The sequence below is a fragment of the Plectrocnemia conspersa genome, unplaced genomic scaffold (genome assembly GCF_051122295.1).
Source record: "Plectrocnemia conspersa isolate PC_06_02 unplaced genomic scaffold, ASM5112229v1 ptg000002l, whole genome shotgun sequence".
Taxonomy (NCBI): domain Eukaryota; kingdom Metazoa; phylum Arthropoda; class Insecta; order Trichoptera; family Polycentropodidae; genus Plectrocnemia; species Plectrocnemia conspersa.
The window spans coordinates 17,524,973-17,547,422 of NW_028277166.1; the positions used below are offsets into that span (position 1 = coordinate 17,524,973).

Here is a 22,450-nt window from a genome sequence, read left to right on the forward strand (position 1 = left end):
ATCTTATTATTAGATCTCTAGATTTTATTATCCTACAATACGACAAAAATACAACTCGACACGCCAGTGAAGGCTCTCCAACTTTTCAATCCTGCCTTACCTGAATTATAGTTCTGGTTAAGCCTTTTTTATGTTAACCTACATATGAATGTATATTTCTGATAGTAGAACTAAATTTACTAGACTTATTTTTATTAAAACAAACTATAAAACTTCAACAAAATAGTGGTTGATAAAGTAACAAAATGCTTTAGTCTTTTAGGCTGAATTTAACATATTTTTAGGACAAGTCACATTTAAAATTATATGTGAAATTCATCTCAATTTAAAATGTTATTTATTTTCTCCTCTCTTATGATATATAGATCATGTTCACACATTATAAAACAAGAATATTTTTTATTTAGATTTTTATATTAATATCTGTTTTAATTTTTGCTGTGTCTTATTCTTAAATTCGATTACTTTTTCTCCTTTATATGAAGTAAGATTAAACCGTTTTATTACTGAAAGTCACTCGATTATAATAGTGGTTACGACATTAAACCACGTATTTGTTAACAGTTTTATATAGAAACAAAGCATACTTAATATATTTAATTTTGACATTCTGAATAGTAAAGAACTGCATGTTTCGTAATAACTTGATAATCAGGTTAACTCAAAAGCAGTTTATTTTTGTTGTGTTACTATTGTTTAAATTTATCTGATTTAAAATAATAATAAACAATGTGATTTTATTGTATTCTAAAATATTAATATTTCGATATTGAATAGAATCATTTTAAAATGATAATATATTTTATTTCATAATAAGCTATAGTACAATATATTATTTTATCTACTAATTATAATATTTTACGTTCATTTTTATTTATTATTAGTAATAAAAAATAATTCTAAGAAATTAAAAAATATATTTTAAATCGATCTAATTTCTGACGCATTTAGATATTATGAACAGCCACAAAAAACAAACCCTTCTTCCAGTAAACGTTTGCAACCGCATTGAGTCACGAGAAGGCGAACCTGTGAGAACCGTGTGCGTCAAAAAAAATCATCACATATATTTTTTTCATTTCTTGCGCTTTAGACATGTTACCTGGGGTATAATAATTACACGTTGGCTGCAGGCCACGGGCCAATCATATCTGTACGAAGTGAGGCCATTATTTCTCTTAGCCGGGACGCCTAAAACTTTCGTGCCTCCATTAATAACCGGCCCCTCAACCGGGATAACTTTTTAATTATACTGTTTAAGGCGAGCATGCCCAACCCTAATCGGATCGCTCTTCTTGCCCCGAGACCATTTCGGTTCATTATCATTCCACGGATGGACCGTTTAATAAGAAGTCCACCACAAAATCTCTTAACATCCATGAAAGCCTACCCTTTGTTTGGGCACGCGATTATCGTTTTCGAGTCAAATCATTTAATTTAGTTATAGATCGCTCTGTATATATTTAAGATCACATACCAAAAAGGGTGATGCAATAAAATTGTTTTGTGTTTTTATATGCTCTTAATTTGCCACTCCATATTTCGGTCGCCCCTTATTTTTTATGTCGCACTGTATAAAATAAGTATTAACTAGCGGGAAAAAGTAAGTTGCTTTCGCATGAGTGGAGTTTTTACGAGTCGTTACTCTAAACGACTGTAGTGTTGCTAAGTGTGTAGTACCATGTGTGGTTTAAAATTATCCTGCGGCTAACACATAATTTTATGCTGGGTAAATCATACGTTATTTCGTAAATATTATTAAAATTTCTCTCATATTGTATACTTCAAGGATTTAAAAAATAATTTTAACAACCATAATACAGCTGTTAACATTTACATTTACATGTGATGTAATCATGCTACTACATAATTTTTTAACATCGACTAGATTAAATTAAAATAACATGATTCATAAAGTTCACATATACCATTTATTTAAAATTGAGTTTTAATGAAGTTGTGTTTGTATCTAGTTAACTATGAGGAGCTGGTCCGATTCATATCGTTTAATTTTAGTATTTTAATAATATTTTATTTACAATATTTTTTTTTATTATGTTGTTTCTAGTTTTAGACAATTATTACGTAATGATATAATCAATTAGGTCATGTCGGTCATGTTTATCAACTTATATGACGATAAAATATTTTTTTACAATTTTTATGACTACATACTTATACTGTATATAGATAATTTCGCTAAGATTTTTTTGTCACTATCATGTGAAAACTCATTTACTAGCTAATAATTACATTAGTTTTGCATTTATAGAATGTATACTAATTTGTTATAGGTAAATCCTAAATACACTTTAAAAAATTAGAGCATAATCTTACATATTCATAAAATGTAGTGTAATCCCATCTAAATAATAATAGTTACGCATTACATGAATCAGAAAAAATAATAAAGATAAACTATTTAAGCTAGTTGGTATACCTTGCATCATTAATCACAAATTGAGAAATTACTACAACGACCACCTGAACAACGAAAAGATAAATCTCCCACACTGCAAAATTAATAACGCTGTATGGGGATTATTTATTTATATTTATACTTAGGTTTATTATGGCCAAAACTTGGCGGCACTCTGGTAATACTGGCGTGACGGACATACATTCTCTTCGCGACTTCGGTGGGCTCACACGGCCGGTGCGGGTCCCGCGCACTGTTCATAAAACAACATAAATTATAAATATGTAAATATATTTCCAAAAAATACTACTGCAGCGGTCCAATCTGTGTCTAATTGCCACCAAAACGCATTTACAAAATTTAAATCTTGGTATCATAAGACTAGCTTCAACAATATGAAATATTTCACTGACATCTAAAAGCACAACATTTTGTATAAAAAGGTGTGCAACAGACACAATTCCTTCGACACCGTTCTTATAAGTATTGTTCTTTAAACTCCTTGTTTACGAAACGTTAACCACTAATTATCCCCGAAAATAAAAACAAGCCTTTGTATGAGTAATCGCGCATCAGACAATACTTTCGTCCCTGCGTCTATTATCATTGTTTTTTAAAGTAGCTATTTAAAGCATGTTTTCTCTTAAGGCGTGAACACATTTTATAGGTGTGTTTAAGAAGCGATGAAATTGCTCTGTAAACATCTTCATCTGCTTCGCTTGAGTTGACTAGGACAGACACAGGCAGAGTCACAGAGTGGCAGCTGTAGATCGACACGAGACACATCAGCAGATTGTACAAAAAGCATCACAAAAACACAATATCACGTCGACAATCCCAGCTACTTTACAAATCCGCATTCTAATATGACACTATTTCAATACTGTTACCTGTAATCATATTTTATATATTATCATATTTTTCATATTCTCAAAACTCATAACTAGCAAAATAAGTTAGGATCTTAGGTTTTCCGAAGTAGAAGTTATTCAAGCTATTTTAAATTTAAATTAGAAACTTTATTTAATCACTAAATTACATTCAAATAATAAACTATATGTATAAAAAACACTAATAAAATAGGCTACTGGAGATATGGTTTACGGAGCACATTATCTGGGGGAGCAGACCCTTGGCGACTCGCGGAGTGCTGCTGTTTCTGTGAAAAGGGTTGTTGTGGACCCTCTTTGGAGGTCACCGTGAATGTGGGCGTAGACTACGGTCTGGCCCTTTAACCTTTTAAATGCCAGTGACATTTTAGTGAGTCACCTGTTATTTCCCTTCACAGATCAGTATTTGTTTCTAAAAATAAATATAACATACTTGGTTTAATGATAAATGAAGCTAGTACAATAATCTTTAATAATTAAAAAACATACAACAAATAATTTGTAAAAAAAATTAAGCGACAAGTGACTCATTGGTGAGTGGCTGGCGTTCAAGAGGGCTTCGCTTTGTATATGAATTCGCTGTGGAGGCTGCAGTCGCAGGGGATCTCAATGGGAGCCCTACTCTGAAAGATGCTTTAAATAATGCTCGAATAAACTGCCAATCAAAATTGACAGCTTGGCATTGGCTCATTTGCGTTTATTGAGCTGGCATTTTATGAATAACATCTTTGGCCTGCTAATACAAGTTAAGAGTTAAAGAAGCACCAGCGCCAGTCCAAGAAAAAGTGCTTTTCGCACTGCTCAGATCGAATATTAAATTTATATATAATAATAGATACATGTTTGTTAAATGTTATTAATGAGATTGGCAGACGAGTCCCCGCCGGCTGTTACAATCCCACCGTGGTTCATCAAAGAATTAATGTAGCACTAGCCGCCATCAACAGTGTTGCCAGAGTGCCGCCTAGTTTGTTGCTAAATAAATCAGTCCTAAAACTTCTTAATTATTTGGCCATTTTAATAACTACCAACAAATTACTTAGTCTTTTTATACATCAAATTTAAATTATCAAGTTAAATTAATATAATATAATAAATAAGTATTTAATTATTTAATTAATATTTATAATATTTAAATTTTTCTGTTCATTTTTTTTTGTTAAACATATTATTTTATTGAAACAAGTGAAAGATAATTGATATTTGTTTTGTTTAGTGTAAATTTAACTGTTTTTTTACGTATGCTTAATACGACTTCTAAGAATAAATTCATCTTACCTTGTGGCAATCTAGTAAGATGTATTATACTGTGTAGTGATTGTATTATTTGAAACATCGTATATCGTGCTATCTAAAAAAAATAACGGTTTATATATTAAATATACCGATATTGATTTATAATAAAAAAAACATCATGTAAGTACCTCGTATATAATTAAAATTTTATATAATGGATAAAAAATATTTTCCTCTGGTTGTAAATATAGATTACTATTGGTTAATTGATACTACTTGTTATAATGACTAATTTATAGTATATTTCTAATATAATTATATTTTACAGCGTTGGCTTGAATCTCGACGAAGACTCGCTCGTCAATTGAAAGGATCAGGCCCTCACACTCTCTACTTGGCAGTCAAGTTTTACGCTGCGGACCCCTGCAGGCTATTGGAAGAAATCACCAGGTAAGAGTTTCTCCTTCGCCATATTCAGCAATATTCAATTTTAATACACTCAAATACAAAAAAAACCACTCGCGTCGAGCGACTCGAGTGTGCACTCGATTATTTTTGTCCCTTCGCGGAACGTACAGCTAAACACAAATATAGATAAGAACAAGGGGGAGGGTAACAGACAGATTTACGTAGGTAACCAGATCGTCTTTCCCTGGGGATCCTGTTAACAAAAGGAATGAAGTGTGATTATCTCGAGATGCTTGTAACGTGCTCAATAATACGAATAAAGCTAGACGGAGATATTGTATGAAAGTATGTATGTGTATACACTTTTGGTTGGACTATTCGCGAATATTAAGTTTTGCACAACGGACTTTGATACAGAGGATTCTTAGTTAATGTTACCGTTTGTCGCATAGTTGTAACTTAGTCTAGAATCTAGATGCCCTTACGGAGATGTTTAGGATTGTTTTCCAACAATACGATTGCGAGTTGGTGGACTTTTGTTTTTGTCTTAAGTTTGATATTAGATATTGGATATATAGTCTAGAATTAGAGTAATCAGTTAGTTATCGAGGTTAATCGCGAAATGATTCATTCGAAGAGAACAACCAGAACAATTCTAAAAAAATATATTTCTATTTTAATTGTATTATTTTAACGGATCAGTTGTGTAAATACAAATCTTAAATCCAGTATTCAATCTACCGTAAAATTGGCAGCTGAGTATTTGTTGTTCCTACGCACAATTAAAAATATTTAGCAATAATAGTAATATAACAAAAAAAGTCAGTCAAATGCTTTACAAATGAGCAATAAATACATACAAGTATTTATTTTGAGTCTAACCTCTCAGTATTAACTACCATTGTATCTTGAAAAATATTTTTAATATTTTTAATTTAACCATAATCATTTCATTCACAAAACATTTCCTTTGAAGTCGCGTTAAGTATCATCAAAGTTAATGAGACCCAAAATCACATATTAATCCTGCTTGGACTAGATCAAAACCATTTTTAGAGACATTAAATTAAAATATATTATACTTAAATTACTCTATTAAACATGTCTATAAGTTTTTGAATTATAATCGTATGTAAAAAGCACCACCCTTATGCATGTTGATAGCTAAGTGGCAGTGGTAGTGGGCTGTGAAAGCTATCTTCACTGAGGAGCTGCTTTAAATTGCTGATGCGTTCATTTGTCAGTCACACTTCGTGTGGCCACACTAAAACACATGTAAATCCGTTAAAATTTGTGACACAGTGTGAATATAAAGTTACAGCCTAACTACATTCTTCCTTCGAGTTTCTGATGATGTGTAATTTCGCAGAATTATCTCGTTCTCGTGGGCGGTGTCGTCAAATTGCATTAAGGATGTGAAGATGAGGCTATTCATGCACAACCATATACGGAATGAGTTTGTACAAACTTGCCTCTTGTACAAGTCATAGCAATATGCAGTTGAACTTCATTCTCTAAATGGAGTGCAAGGAAATTGTTTTATATTGAATTGGATTGATGCGAGTCTGTATTTATGTTTATTACTTTGAGCAAATATATATATATATATATATATATATATATATATATATATATATATATATATATATATATATATATATATATATATATATATATATATATATATATATATATTTTTTTTTTTTCAATTATATGATATGATAGCGATCCACTTTCATATAAGTCTCTTTGAAATATTGAATTAAAAATATGATTAATACCATATAAATAAAAAAATGAGTGTGACTTTTACAGTCAGATAGTTATGTACACAATATAATTTACCAAATATGTGGTGGCGTTGGAGTCGAATTGACATGTGAGTCCGAGAGTCTTCGCTGTTGTCCTCGATGATTGACGATTGGTGAATGAACGATAAATGATTTGTATATGATAGACTTTGCTGTGGTGTGAGAAAAGATATACAAAATAAGTTAAAACTTATTAACTTATTCTAAAACCACAGTCATAAATATTTAAATAGAAATTTTTCAACTGTTTCTACTGATTGAAAGGTGGAAAGCTTACAAGAAATATTTGCGCATTAGCTTTGAATTAATAAATTATAGTATAAACTTTAAAATAAATACATATTGCTACCGAATATGGCTTTTGTAGCTAGTTAGACGCAGGAAAAGTTAATAACAGCTTATATTACAAAGTTTAATTTACCAAATATGTTCAGATAAATAGATGGCAATATCGAGTGGTTAAGTCGTAGTGACTTTTGAGACAGTCTTTGCTGTGGTCCTCGATAATCGCCGATTGGTGAATGAATGATGAACGATTCGTGTTTGAGAGTTTTTGCTGTGGTGTGAGAGTATGTACTGTAGTCGTCGTTGATTATCAGTAATTCTTATACAATTGTCAGCAAATATTTTATATTGATCTTTTGAGGAAGTTGAGATGTATAGAAGATGAAATCAATTCAGAAACAATAGCATGAAGATTTAACTTCCCGAACCATCCCTTAGTAAAATCTAGTTTCAAGGCGTAACGTTAGATAATTATAATACAAATGATACGTGACAATATTATTATATTCGCAAGGTCAATATTATTGCTTCTATGCATGGGTCTCGAGATTTATAAATGTTGCGTCTTAATGATATATAATTAATGATTAGTAATGGTTTTTCAAAGTTTGAGTGGCTTTTGTGCAATACTGGGTGTTGTGTTTATTGGTAAACGCCAAACAATCGTCGTTGTATGATTTGTTAAAATTCTATAAAATCATGATAAAAAAGTATTTTTTTATAATTGTTCCTTTTTATTTATTATATATATTTTATACAAAATATTTATTTGAATAATGTAAGTAAAAAATACGATTTCCATCTTTATCGTATTTTTATTTACATATATAAACTATTTTTTTTTATTTGAATGTAGGTAAATATTTATTTAACCCTTTGGACGCGGAAATCGACTAAAGTCGCCCAATCGATTTTTTTTATCTTTTAACGCAAAAATCATTATGCTTTTCAAGATTGCATTTAAAAAAAAAAAAACAATAAAATATTATTTTTGATTAACGCGTCCAAAGTGTTAAATTTTTTTCCGAAAAACATACCGGGGAAAAAATTAAAAATACATACTGATTCTTTATTATATTTTAACGTAAATAATTATAAACATATATAAAATAAAATAAAAAACTTTGAGCTTCTTAATAGGAGAATTATTATATAGTTTTTGATATCAAATATCATAGTTTTATGTAGATGATACATCCAGAAATATACATCTGTACACTAGTACTCCATCGTAAAAACTACTCGGACAAAGTAAGTTTAAACTAGAATTTAATATAAGAAAATGTAATATTTTTTTATAATTATTTAGGAGGTAAAAAATATTAATATAAAACATTTATACATTCTAGATGTAGTAATAAACTATAGATTGTGACTTAAAAGTTATAGAATATAGATAGTGGATTTATTTTACACTGTAAGAATATTCAAATAATATAACATCATGAAAACCTGTATATTTTTATAAATATCGACGTCTTTACCCTTATTATATACATTAAATAATTTGTTATTCCCCCTTAAATCTGAAATTCAAATAAGCGAACGAAAAGTGTCTCGTTTTAAATTCGAGGTGTCGCATTTCCAAACAAGCGCACAAATATACCGTTACACAAACATAAAAACACCCCTTATACGTATAACACAATATCCTTAAAACAAATTTAACGCAAAAGGTGTATCCGATAATGAGCGTATTTCGCGCGAGCGGAAGTGTCGTAACATCGGGGTAGGTACCGAGGTACTCTGCGCGCCGTCTGCTTCGCCACTTCACCGAATAATGAAAAATTTAAATATTGCCAACTTGGCGGCAGTGGACGTCGCTTTTCTCTTTTTTCCGGCCGCAAATGAATCCGTTCCGATACAATTTGAATATTCGTCCGTCATGTTGGCGCGCTCGCTTTGTTCAGACGGAAGAGTTTCCGCCCGCCCCTCTTGCTGCAGACGAATCGAATTAAAACGTGATGGGGGTTCTTTAATTTTTATAGAATTCATGAACGAAGGGGTAGTTACTCAACATCGCCTAGATTAATTAGCATAAATCGGCTTATCTGTGTGACTTATTTTATCAGGTAATTTTGCTCATGAGCGTCACAGCTTTTTAGTAAGGATGTGTTACACAATAATTGAGTATCTGTGACAAAATTATTATGAAGGTGAGAAAAACACCAATAACTTTCATTCTAAAAAACAGATATTGAACATTTTTTCTTCTATGTAAAATACGCTTCTGTGTCAACATTTCAAACTTATACAAATAAGGGAATACAAAATTGATCGTTCATTAAGAAATACAATTTTTCTCACTTACTAAAAATGTTGACCCTCCTGCTACAATAAACTTTTTGCGATCATATGACGGACCTTCTTCTTTGAAAGCTCAAAAATTTATTTAATTCTGCCAATTATTTTTTTCATGAAAATTTACCATCAGACAATAATACAGTGAAATACATCAAAATGGATAGTGAAGGTATCTCGAGTGATTTCTGCTAATTAAATATTCTTTTCCTATTCCACATGCTTTTTTAGTATTTTTAATGTATGCATGCATATATTATACATATTCAATAATACTAAACTAAAGCAGTAAACATATTAAATACAGCCGATGTAAAAAACTAACTAAAAAACGACCAATGTTCAAGTGGGTTTTCATTTTTTATCATTTTTTGCAAATTATTTTGCATAACAAAATAATTTGCCTTAGATAAAAATTAACCCCTGACTCAAAGTCTATAAAATTACTTTTTGTTTTTAAATAGTATTAAAAAAAATTGCAAAGTATTTTAGAAAACTTTTGTCATTCCAATATTTTTCCGTTGCAATTTTCTACATATGGAACCAAGGCAAATAAATTTCGTTAAATCATTGCATAACAGCAGCTGCATATCGACAAATTGTTCGTTTATTATATTATCATTCTTTCATATGTATAATAATGTAAGACCCATAAGATTTAATATATTTTTTTGTTAGTTTTGCCTACCAGCTACCACGACTGTTACAATAAACAACAATGTAATAAATATTAATCGTACATGCTTTAAATGTATGATATAGTCTATTTATACAATTATCATTTGAATCTTTATGTTGTTTTATAAAATAAAAATATTATTTTAAAATAGTTTTATGTATTATATATATTTTGTATAATAATATAATTTTATGTATATATTTTGAACACCGTTTGGTCTTTCCACTTTTTTCTTCCTCATAAACGACATAAGCAGTTTCTCTTTTTGCACAGAATTAACTTATTCTTGGCGGGATTTGGAATTTACATGTCAATTTTAAACACACTGCAGCGCAACGTTGCTGCAACTAAGATCCGGTAAACCCTGCCGCTTTACGCTGATCCTAGCGGAAATGGCAGTATTATTAACTGGGAAAAAATCGCTTGTATTTTTACTAGCCTTAAATAGTTTATTATAGTTTTTGTATATTTTTAATTAAAAGCATACTAATTATTTATTGTGAATCTTCCGTTGTGATATACCTTGTGCGTTACTACCATGTAAACACAATCAATAACTACAAAGTATTAAGACACCAGACAGTCTATAAATCAGTGAAATTGAACTATTATTATGACTATGTATGTATATATTATATGTATCTCTTTGCATGACCTAGCTCAGTTTTTTTATATACATAATTTATCACGATCCTTCGAAAATTAAAAAAATCTAAACTGTAATGATCGTTTGGAATTAAAATTATATAATAATTATTAAATCCAATCTTTTGGTAAACACGATAAAAAATGTAAAATACGGGATTTGAACCCATGTATTATATTTTGGGTATCATATTAAATCATATGATATAGGCTCATAATATTGCGCATTATACTCTGATGAACTTAATCTAAACAACAAATGTAAATAGGGTAATTATGCCCAAGGAGTAACACCTGAAACGCCAGTCGAGGGGTTGTCAGAATGGTTTAAAAATGAAATTATATAAAACGCTCGGAGCGGTGGGCGTCTAAGCGTCGCGGATTGAAATTGCTCATATGTAATATATTCAGGGCACGGATTTCGTAATTAATGAACGTTAACCCGGGCGAAGAGGGCGCGTCAGTGTATAGGGGCGGCTGAAAAGCTTTTGTGTAGCGCCGGTGCTATCAGGAAGCTTAAAGCTTCCACTTCTTAAACACTCCATGTTTGATTATAATGACGCTGGATTAACATTTATTAATAACTCTTTGAATAAAACGGGACGCTTGAGAGGGACTGCTCATTCAGAACCATTTTTTTAATACTTGATGACAAATTACTTTTAACATCTCTAAAATTACTCTACTATATTTCTAAAATAATCCTGGATAGTAATTACTGTATTTTATCAAAAACATTATTGTTTACAATTACATTTAATAAGAAAGGAGAATTATTCATGTAATGTAATCAGTATTATTTTTCACATTTACCCATTTATTTTAAATTTATATTAATGACGTCAGTAGATTTATTTAACAGTTTATACAGCATATTGAAAATATAAATTAAATAAGTGCACTTTTCCTGGGTAGGTTCCAAGTTATATGGGGGTGATACTTAAGTCGCTCAGGTCCGCCAGGCAACCGGTGCTGAATCGTAATTAACCGGCTAAACGGATGCCAATTATGGTCCACGTGGGCCACAAACGACATACAACCTCATGCGAGGGACGTGTGAGCTTTCCACGTGAGGGCTAACCTCAGACCTTAATAGGCGGCCCTTTGTACTAAACCGTCTTCTCAATTTGCGTCATCTTGTCGCAAGGTTCTTCAAATTGCAACCGAAGTCGCGGAACCCTAGATCTGTGTAACTTTACCCGCAAACACATACATCCACACATTTAAACAGTATACCTACGCATGAGTGTTGTGTCGCATGTGAATACGCTGATTTTAAATGCATTAGTGTGATACAATAATTAACCACAATTGCTAAATTGTAGTAAAAGTTTTTTTTAATTTATAATTAATGAAATGCATTATTTTTTCTTGGAGTGTAAAAAACAACACAATTGACGAGTGATATAAGTCGCTGACTATTGACCTGAAAGGTCTGGGTTTGAATTTCATATGGACCTAAGTGTTTTTTTAAATTATACATGTCTGGAAAATCGGAATACAGTTATAATTCCAATCGATCATCACAGTTTGGGTTTACCTGAATTTTTCTATTATCACGAATTAACATCGTGATTAATGTCGTTCATATTAGGTATTAAAAATTCTCAAATAATAAACTACTTAAGCTCATATTGTATAAACATCACTATAATTATACGAGACATTTTTTTACTCAATCTAAATATCTTGTTATAGTTGAAATACGCGTATTTCCAATGATTAAATATAAGTATTTCGAAGTAGTAAAATTGAATGGAATAAGAGTATAGAAATTCCCAGTTTAAACTATATTCACTAAATAGTTTTAACTTAGTTTGAGCACCGTGTCGTACGTCATTAATAAGACTAATTATTATGGCCCGAATCAGTCTTTACGAATCCAATATTTGTTCTTTGAAACGTGACTTATTTTGTTAAATAGCAATTATTTTATCCCATGGGTGTTTAAACAATACAGTGAGCAATATTAATATCCACATTAACATCGAATAAAACCTAATTCATGTTAATCTTCGGTAGATTGCGTAATCCTGCATATCCTATTTAAGAATTCAAACTACCGATCTGAAATCCCGCAGTCGAGCAATCTCATAAGGCAGGATTCGAATCACGTGAGCACGATAATCCTGGCTAAGACACGAACAGGATTATTCGAGATATTCGATAGATAATTGTCTAACCTACTAAGATCAACCCGATTTCTCTGATCTGATTACGTATACAATACACACGTCTACAATTTAATATATTACAACGCGCTATTTTTAAATGTCAACGTCACCAGCAAACATACATACACACATACGGTTAATTTTATTTTGTCAGTTGAACACGAATTAGTGTTCAGTTAACCGAGTTCTTGAGTCGATAACAGAGCCGGCGGGTTTTAGCGGTGCATGTGTGTACTGTGTTCAATTTATGTACTGTGGTTGCGCGGAAACTATTCACTTTCCGGCTTCAATTAGTTGTTGTACGAAACCCAATATGTTTAATTATCAGTCAGCATACATGCCAGGGCGGCTGTTTTCACGATGAAAATTGGGGTGAGCGGTTTTCCAGTTCACCCTTGGCGCCGTTCGATTAGCGCTGACTTTGTATCATACGAAAAAAGGTGATTAGGCGGTTAGTTGATGAATGTGTCAAGGTGTGGTTGTATTGTTTGTATACAATTTATGTTTAGGGTAGAAGGTGTATTATATGGAAAACTAATCGTTTAATTTATATAATGGGTACTATGTAATTTAATTTTATTTTATCTCTTCTATATATTTATATATATATGACATCTGGTATTAATACTAGATGTACTACTAGTCAAGAAAATATTTCTAAAACGTTTTACTTTTAGATTCAAGAGCACTTTTAAAACACTCGCCTATTTATTTTTTAACATAATCACTCATAAGCATAAGCTTAACGAAACGATTTTTTTTCAAAGAATGGTCTTTAATTTTTTTTTCTTTACCATAAAACTCTCTTCTTTTTTGTTTGAATTTATGACACCATTTTGCAGTATTGACATGATTTGTTCATTGATAGTACGATAGTACCGTAACTGAAATATTGTAAAGTGTAAACTTTTCACTCAAACTCTAGCAAAACCAAAATTCAATATTTTTACAAGCATTTTATATATTTTTTATTAATATCTCGAGAATAAGTATGCATTTAATATATTTATAATATTTGTCTTCATTTTTTTTATGTATGTATATATATATATATATATATATATATATATATATATATATATATATATATATATATATATATATATATATATGTATATATATATATATATATATGTATATATATATATATATATATATATATATATATATGTATATATATATATATATATATATATATATATATATATATATATATATATATATATTATATATATATATATATATATATATATATATATATATATATATATATATATATATATATATATATATATATACATATGTATGTATGTACATATGTACTAAGTAACATGTACATACATATAAACATAAAAAGACTTATAAGACTAATATTATAAATATATTTAATGGATACATATTTACAAGATATTAATAAAAAAAAATATACAAGGCTTATAAAAAATATTGGATTTTTTTATATTTAGTAAGTATAATTAGTAGATATTATTTTTTTATATATTATTTTTGGTCACTTATTTAATTCTGTATTTTTAACGACAAGGCTTATTAATATATTTTTTACACTATACCCTTCAGCTCTAATTATTTAGTTGGATTTCGAAAGCTTATACGATACTCTACATCCCTCCACACACAAAGCATTACTTTTTTGTGTGTTTCGGATTTGGAAGCGCCTAATGGAACTTGTCCATGCTGACCTAATGTTTTTTTATGTCACATTGTTGTATACTATCCTTTCTGCATCTTTAGTCACTAATATATGCTTTATCAGCTACCGTGTTTGTATTGCACTTCAAGAAATATATTAAAAATATGTTGTTCAAGCACTTAAATTTCGCATGGTGTTTTATATGGATCAACGTTCACAATTAACGTTGAGTCTGGCAAATTTTAATAGCATCTCTACCGTACACTTTATACACGCTTTTGGTTTTCACGATCGCATGCCTTATAAAAATATACAAACAAAACATATTTTCTTTACATACATTTTCTAGGGCTCTAGTATATTTGTTGATGTGTCAAACGTAGTGAAAAGTGTTCTTTATACAATTTGTCTTTAAAGTGAACCATACGGGTGTGTCCAACCTTTCGGATCTTATGAGCCGCATTGCCTTACAAAAAATCGTCAAGGACCGCATATAAAACTTAATATTTATTTTCTACAGTGTAACCTATACTCTGGTGTATTACAAATAGATCGATTAAAACTTTACGTTTTACACAGAAGATAATATATTATTTTCAATGTGCTTTTTTTTTTATATCAGTGGATCAATATTTGATATGTTAAAGATGCTTGTCTAAAAAATTATTTCAATTTCACTTTTTGTACGTTTTGTACGGGAATAAGAAACGTACTCTTCAAATGACACCTCATAAAAAATGGTATTTTGCATGGTGCATGGTATTTTGTATTATGCAGTTGTATAGAATAATAAAGACACTTAAATAAATAATTGATTCAGATCTGTCAGTTTTATTTTCTGAAATTTAAAAATCTACTCTCAAACTCATGTAATAAAATATTAATTTAAGACACATTTTTTTCTGTTTACATGTCTTTGTTCAGACAGTGTTTAAAAGTAAATTAAGTTACTATTCTTATACTCAGATATGCACAATTTTAGTTTAATTTTAAATATCAACGCTGTTTGAAACATTTCATTAATTAACTGATTTTCATATTGGAGATGTATATTTAGATAATTTTAATTAGTAGTGATGTGCTTTAGAAATGTTGAGACAGATTTTCTTTTTAAGTTTATGACTTCATCATTATTTATCAAATTAATAGTGATTTAATCATTTTGATTTTTTTAAATTTATTTTGTTAATAACAACGTTTATACTATAGACCATTTTTAAGTTCTGGTTGGTGTCGCAACGACAGTATTGCGGAGGTTGATTTCTCTTTGTTACGGAGCCCGTATGGTGGAGTTCCTCTCAGGATTTGAACGTCCGTAACTGCTGGTTTCTTCGAGTGTCTGTCGCAGTCTGTCGGAGTCTGCCAGGTGACTGCGTTGCAAAGCTTGCTGATCAATCGCAATCATGCAGTGGTCATCTAGTTGCACTCGCTTCTTAGAACAACGAAATACGTATACGACTTTAGAAAGTGACATTTGTTAGATATCTCCGAGGTTGATTTGTGTAACGGGAATGTGTGGCCTTTGTCTTTCGGTGATATATTGTTTCTCATGACCATTTCGTAACAAATAAATATTCATTCAATACACCAGAGAATCCTTGCGTGTTGTTTATGTTTAAGGGAAGCTCTAACGAGAGCCTTTGTGTGATGGCACTATTGTTTATCCTTATTGATAAATAAACACTTTTGGTCAGAGTAATTAGCGCGAGTTTCAAGAATAAGATCCCCTACAAATGAAGGCATCTGTATAGCTCCCTATAAACAGTTTTTTCAAAAGATAGCGTAGAGTCTATGCTAATTTTTTTTTTATAACATTAATTTGAATGAATCAATCTGTAAATATATAATATTTACATTTTTCTTCTGAATATATACTTATTTGATGTTACTTTATCTACAACCTTCTGGACAGACGAAATATAGCGTGATTTTTTTTTAAATATGGTTTGAAACGTTTAAAGTCTCAAGATAAAACTCTCATTTTTCAAACGCCACACTATCAAAAGAAAGTTATGAAAATCCTTTACATAATAAATGATCATATGTCTAGACCTCTCGTATATTATACAAGCTATACGCATGCTACATATGTATATACTTTATTAAATAGCACAGTATTTTGCTTTATACGCCAATAGACACAATCTAAATTAACCCTACACAACATCTTTATTTAATTATTTACCTCGCTAATCGGTAATCCGATACTATCTCAGCGATAAGGTTAGACGTCTTGGGTTAGCAGTCGTTTCACACTCGGATAAGCGCTTAATTACCGAACACAGAATAGCTTATATCCCGCGGGATAAGGGGAAATCAATCATCCGGTTCGATTGCCAGTTTCGCTAATGAATCGAGACAAAGAAATCGGTGGTGTTGTTCGATTCACCATTCGCCGTGGTGCCAACGCATTATGCAAGAAAACAAACGCTTGACGACAAAACCGCATGATTTCGAACTAACTGTGGAAGTCTAATTGAATTTTAGTGTGCGGTACAGAGCTGGCGCTGTTTATGACTGTGCGGTCTGTATATTGCCATATCTCTCTATATGCTTGAAGCCTTAACTCTATATGACATGGATAATTATTATATTCGTTTCCGTTATGTTCTAACGAAAAGAATAATTCATCAATACATACATTTAAGTGTTTTAGATGCTCCGCTCATGACATAGTGACATAAAATTGCTCATGAGTTTTTTCAAGTCAATTCTTTTCAATTTAATGATTAGAAATAAAGCCGCTTGATTAAAAGAATTGTTTGAAAAGTGTCACGTCGTTTATTCTGATCCTTGTACAAATGGGAGAGAAGGTAAATTAAGAGCTAGTCAATTTATTGTTTAGCTTCACCACCCATCCATCGCTTTTCAATTAACGCTTTTTCGATTAGAGAGCATTATTGTGTATAGAAGACTCAGAGCATAAAAATGGTTTAAAGAGTTATAGTGGGTTATACTGTATTGTGCTAAGTTTACATGGTATATTCTATAAGTCTGAATACCTTTTCTGCTATTTGTGTGTTTTCATATGGTGATTTAAATAATGTTTGCTTAGGCTCAATCGTTCGCATTTTCTATGCTATTGTTAAAATATTAGAAAAAACGTGTTTACCGCCTAACTACCCTGTAGTTTATGTGAAGAAGAGTTTATAAAACGTATTATAATGCATTTTATTAGATTTGGGTGGTAGTAACTTATTCTTAAATTATAAACATATTTTTATTTCGTATGTTTAGTCTGTCTTTTCTTTTTTGGCTATGAATGATAGTTAGGCATCGCTTTAAATTGCGATACTACTTCATAACACCATTTAAACTATACTTTTTATTATTATTATTACCATTGTTAATTAACCTTAAACTGTCTTAATATTTAATATTATTATCATTATTCCCAGAAAGTTTTCCCTTTCTTCATTTCTTATTGGCCCCTTATATTTAAATGTAGCCTGAGTCTACAGGAGATGCTGCTTTTTACAGTGTTTGAGATGATATTGTATTTTAGCTTCTTAATCTGAAAATTTCAGAATGTCTCATTGTAATTGTAAATATTCTATTGCAACATGCCAGGCGTAAGCCCAAAGCGTTACAACTGAGTGAATAAAATTAACTACCAAGAAAGTAGTGAGACACCAGACTGAAATCAAAGTCTGTAAATCAGTTTTATTAAATACAAATTATTGCTAAAACTTACACAACCTAGCTTGATTTATTTTAATCACCCGTGGGAATATAAGAATCTAGGAGCACACAACCTTTGATAATCTATCATAATTTTAATTATATAATAATTATTAATTTTAATCTCCCAGCCACGATAAAAAAAAAACACTATGCTTCATATAATGTCACTAACTAAGTCAGTTAAAATGTATCAAATAATTGGTTTATAATTTCACTGATCAATATCGGTAAATCAATTTATTTTAGTGGCGTAGCTAGGACTCGGTGAGGGGGACGGATCACCCCGAACGGCATTTGGTTAGGGGAGGCATTTTCGCGATGGAAGGACCGGACCGTTCGTGTAGTGAGGTTCCTAAACTGAATATTAATATTTTAGAGATAAGTTCAATATGTAACAACAATAAACAACAGTATAACAAACGCTGATTTTATGTCCCGGCTGGGTCTTAAAATGCCTATAGAAAAAATATTTTTGGCCGGCCCGAAAATTTGTCTAGTTTTTTATATCAAACTTGAAAACTGTTTTGCAGATTGTTGATATGCATATAATATGTAAAGGGTAGCTAGCGTAGCTGACATAATAAGGACATGCATTTAAGTTAGAAATTTTTAGGAAGGTCTGATTTTGTATTAGATAATTGTATGTGAAGGGGGGGTCAATGGATCGCCCCAGGCAGTACAAACCCTAGCTCTGCCACTGATTTGTTCAATGCGTTGATGATCTGGTACACACATTTTCAGAACATGTTGACCTTAACAAGTGATATTTTGTAAAAAAAAAAAAGAGCAAAATTTACATAATTAATTAGAATTGTATGGGTAAACTTAGCTTTTAATGTATTATCTCTAACACCTTTACCACTAAGCTTTCCGATAGTCAACATATTCAGATATTTTTGAAACGGGTTTCGACAAGTTGGACTAATTAAATCTTTCTTTATATTTTCTAACTGGGCTAATTTAAATTCACTCTTAATAGGTTATTCTTAAGCGTATATTGTTATATATTCATTCAGAAATATTTAATTATTTCAGACATTTTTTGTAACCGTGATTAATACAAGCATGATATACTACCTAAAATATCAAAACTAGTGATTATTATATTATTATAATTCCGATCGATCACTGTCTTTTTTCATTAAATACGTTCATTTTAATAATCTAAATAATTTAACATACATATTAATTATATATACATACATGTTACTGGTTTATATCCTTTTTCATGTTTACAATTTGTTATTAGCTACAATTTGATAAAAAAATAAGAATATAAAATAAAACGGTAACTTAAGAAAATAAGCCTTTTACAATTACAGCGAAAAAAATTAAAATATAAAAAATAAAAAAAACTGTAAATTAGGTAATAATTTGATTAAATTTAACTAAAGATTTCGAATCTTTGATATTTTGTCTTTAACCTCTAAAGAAATATGTATTTTGTGCTTGTATTAATGTTATGGGTTGTTTTTATCGTAGTGGGTTAGTGTGGTTTCGCAAAAAATTTTTATAACATTGTTTCGTTGGAAAATGCTATTGCTATAAATAAAATTGTTGCTATTTAAAGTATAATGTGCATTTTTTATGATTTTTAAGAGATATACTGTAATACTAGTTTATAAATAATAAAATAAGTATCACTGATTTACATATTTTGATTTCGCTCTGATGTCTCCTTGCTTAGTTGTTGATTGTATTTATCTAGTTATAACCTTCAATTTTGCTACAAAATATTTATAATAAATAAATAAATTATGAATTTAACTATTTTATCATATAAGGTGTAAATTATAATTTAATTAAGCTCTAACATAACTTCTATATCGTTTCAGATTTGATTTATATAATTCAATGTATTAAAATATAACTTCAAACAAAATGTTTCCCTTAACCCTTTGGACGCGTTAATCAAAAATAATATTTAATTGTTTTTTTTTTAAATGCAAATTTTACTTTAATACTGTGTTTAAATGTTCTGATTTTTTAATTTTTATTTATTTAAAATTATCAAAAAAAAGTTTTTTTTTGAAAAACTTTTTTTTTACTGATTTTTGCAGATAAAAAAACCAATTGGGCGACTTTAGTCGATTTCCGCGTTCAAAGGGTTAATACACATTATATTATACTCGAAAAGCAGGTTGTGAACATTTTAATACTAAATCTACAAAACGCAGCCTTTTATCATATATTTCTGCACGCGAATGTTTTCTTTGCAAGAAGATTGCAGAAGATTTAATGATGTCTTTTATGAAGCCGCTGTTGTTCACACGAATAGTGCGTTATTTTTTTAATAATTTATTTTGCATTAAAGTAGTAAACCAACTTTACAAATAAATAAATAATAATATACATCGATGGCATTAAATGTAAATTACCAAATTATTCTGTAACATACTCTTTTAAAATCTCAAAATTATCAAGAAAATTTTATATAGCATTGATTTACTAGTTTATTTTCTGACCTGTCTGAAAATAATTTGTAAAAAAATATTTTCAGACAGAAAAGAATATGAGATCTAGAGCCATCGGTAGGATTATGTTAAGCTCAAGCATATTCTACGGCCTAATTAAATTAAATCTTAAAACAAAAGCGAAACAAGCACGTCCGGCCCGCAGTCCGCCTTTGACCACACCTGACGTGCTTTCCAAACGCAATAAATCAATCAAAGTTTCGGCAACGAACGCTCTCATAAATATGCATGACATCGATTAGTTCCGGAGCAGATCTCATTCGCCCACGTACCCATTCGTAATAACATGCGTTCCCTAAATGTTAGAAAATGAATAATTATACTAATGTAATGTGCTACATATTATATTATACATTACGTATGTATCGTATACTTACAAGTATCTATTTGACTTTGAAAGTGCCTGAACGGTATGTAAATAATGATCGATCTGTTTGTCGGTGTGATGTCGATATTGTTTTTTGGGTGTTAAATAATGTATGAGTAGCGTGTGATATTTATGAGCTGATAATGTGTTATACTTAACTATTATATGGGTGAAAAATAATTTTGTTTACTCATACACACATACGTGGTTTTCGTACCTGGCTTCAACCACATTTTATTCCATATTAAATAGCATCCCTTATGAAATATTGCTGCTTTGTATAATTGTGATCTAACTCTTAAATCGAAAAGGCAAGTTTCTAGGAATCAATCGTATTCTATGAATAAATACATTTTTGTCTTTAATATGTCAGCGAGAATCGTTGCCTAAATTAGATGTGTTTAGTTAGTTTATAAGCAACCAAGCTTATTGCGTAGTTTTAATAAACATAAATTATAGAGCAACGTAATAAGGCTACAAACTTTTAAAGTAGGTTGTTCTGATTTTCACTATTTGGATTTTCGATAATTATAAGTGTACAATGATTTTGTCTGCAAGCATATTCTCAGATTCTTACTGATTCATAGCGATTTACCTTTTCATGATAAGCGACTTTAAATCCCGAATCATTTTACCTTCGCCATGATAATAAATAAATCACAAGGAGAGTCAATCAATATGACTGGAATTGATTTGCGAGATTCTTATTTTATGACACTGAACTGGAGACAAATCGCAAAAAAGCATGCTTTGAAAGCTTTTAATTTATTAATTAAAAGCTATTAGCACATATAATTATGGTCTGGTCATGCCAAATTTTTTTTTGAGTATCCTGCACCCATTAAACAGTGAGATATGTCTCTAAATCAAATTCTTTTCATGACGACGCTTTCGCAAGTCTCAACCTAAGCAAGGATCGAGTTTTATCCGATTGGAACTCGCGTGTTGCCACATGCAAGCTATACACACACAAACACTAATCGAATGATCGCTCCAAATTGAACCTATTCAAGTTATTAAAGCGAAATTATGTGCGGTGTGCAGCCGAGTGTGTTATAATAATTTGAGTCGAGACTTGGCCCCGGGCGAGTCGGGGGCAGAAACTCTCCCGTCTCCTTCTTCTTCGGCCGAAATTATTGTTTATTATACAGGAATCCTCGGTTGGTTGGCCGATTGGCAATTTACATGTGAATGCAACGACCCCGCCCGTAGGGATAAAGGATGCCGTGAGACTATTCCAAATATTCGGCTAGTCCCGGACCGGCGTGCGCGATTTTCGTGGGAATTTCCTTTGGGGACTCCGCCGACATCTAGTTCAAAGCAATTATCTCAATTAACGAACGGTGTGCGTAAGTGTCATAAAGACGCAATAAAATTTCTGGTTTAATTATGTAAAAGATACGGGAGAGAGAATTTTCATGAGTCA

General features: G+C 30.6%; 1 protein-coding gene across 5 annotated transcripts in view; it reads left to right on the forward strand.

Moving 5' to 3' along the window:
- LOC148237899 (band 4.1-like protein 4A) overlaps window positions 1-22,450 on the forward strand; it is a 264,159-nt gene that overhangs the window by 137,007 nt on the left and 104,702 nt on the right. For all 5 annotated transcript variants that reach the window (XM_088181479.1, XM_088181483.1, XM_088181481.1 and 2 more), the window contains exon 4: window positions 4,874-4,995. In XM_088181479.1, coding sequence (XP_088037605.1) covers window positions 4,874-4,995 — 122 coding nt within the window. The remainder of the gene's footprint in view (window positions 1-4,873; window positions 4,996-22,450) is intronic.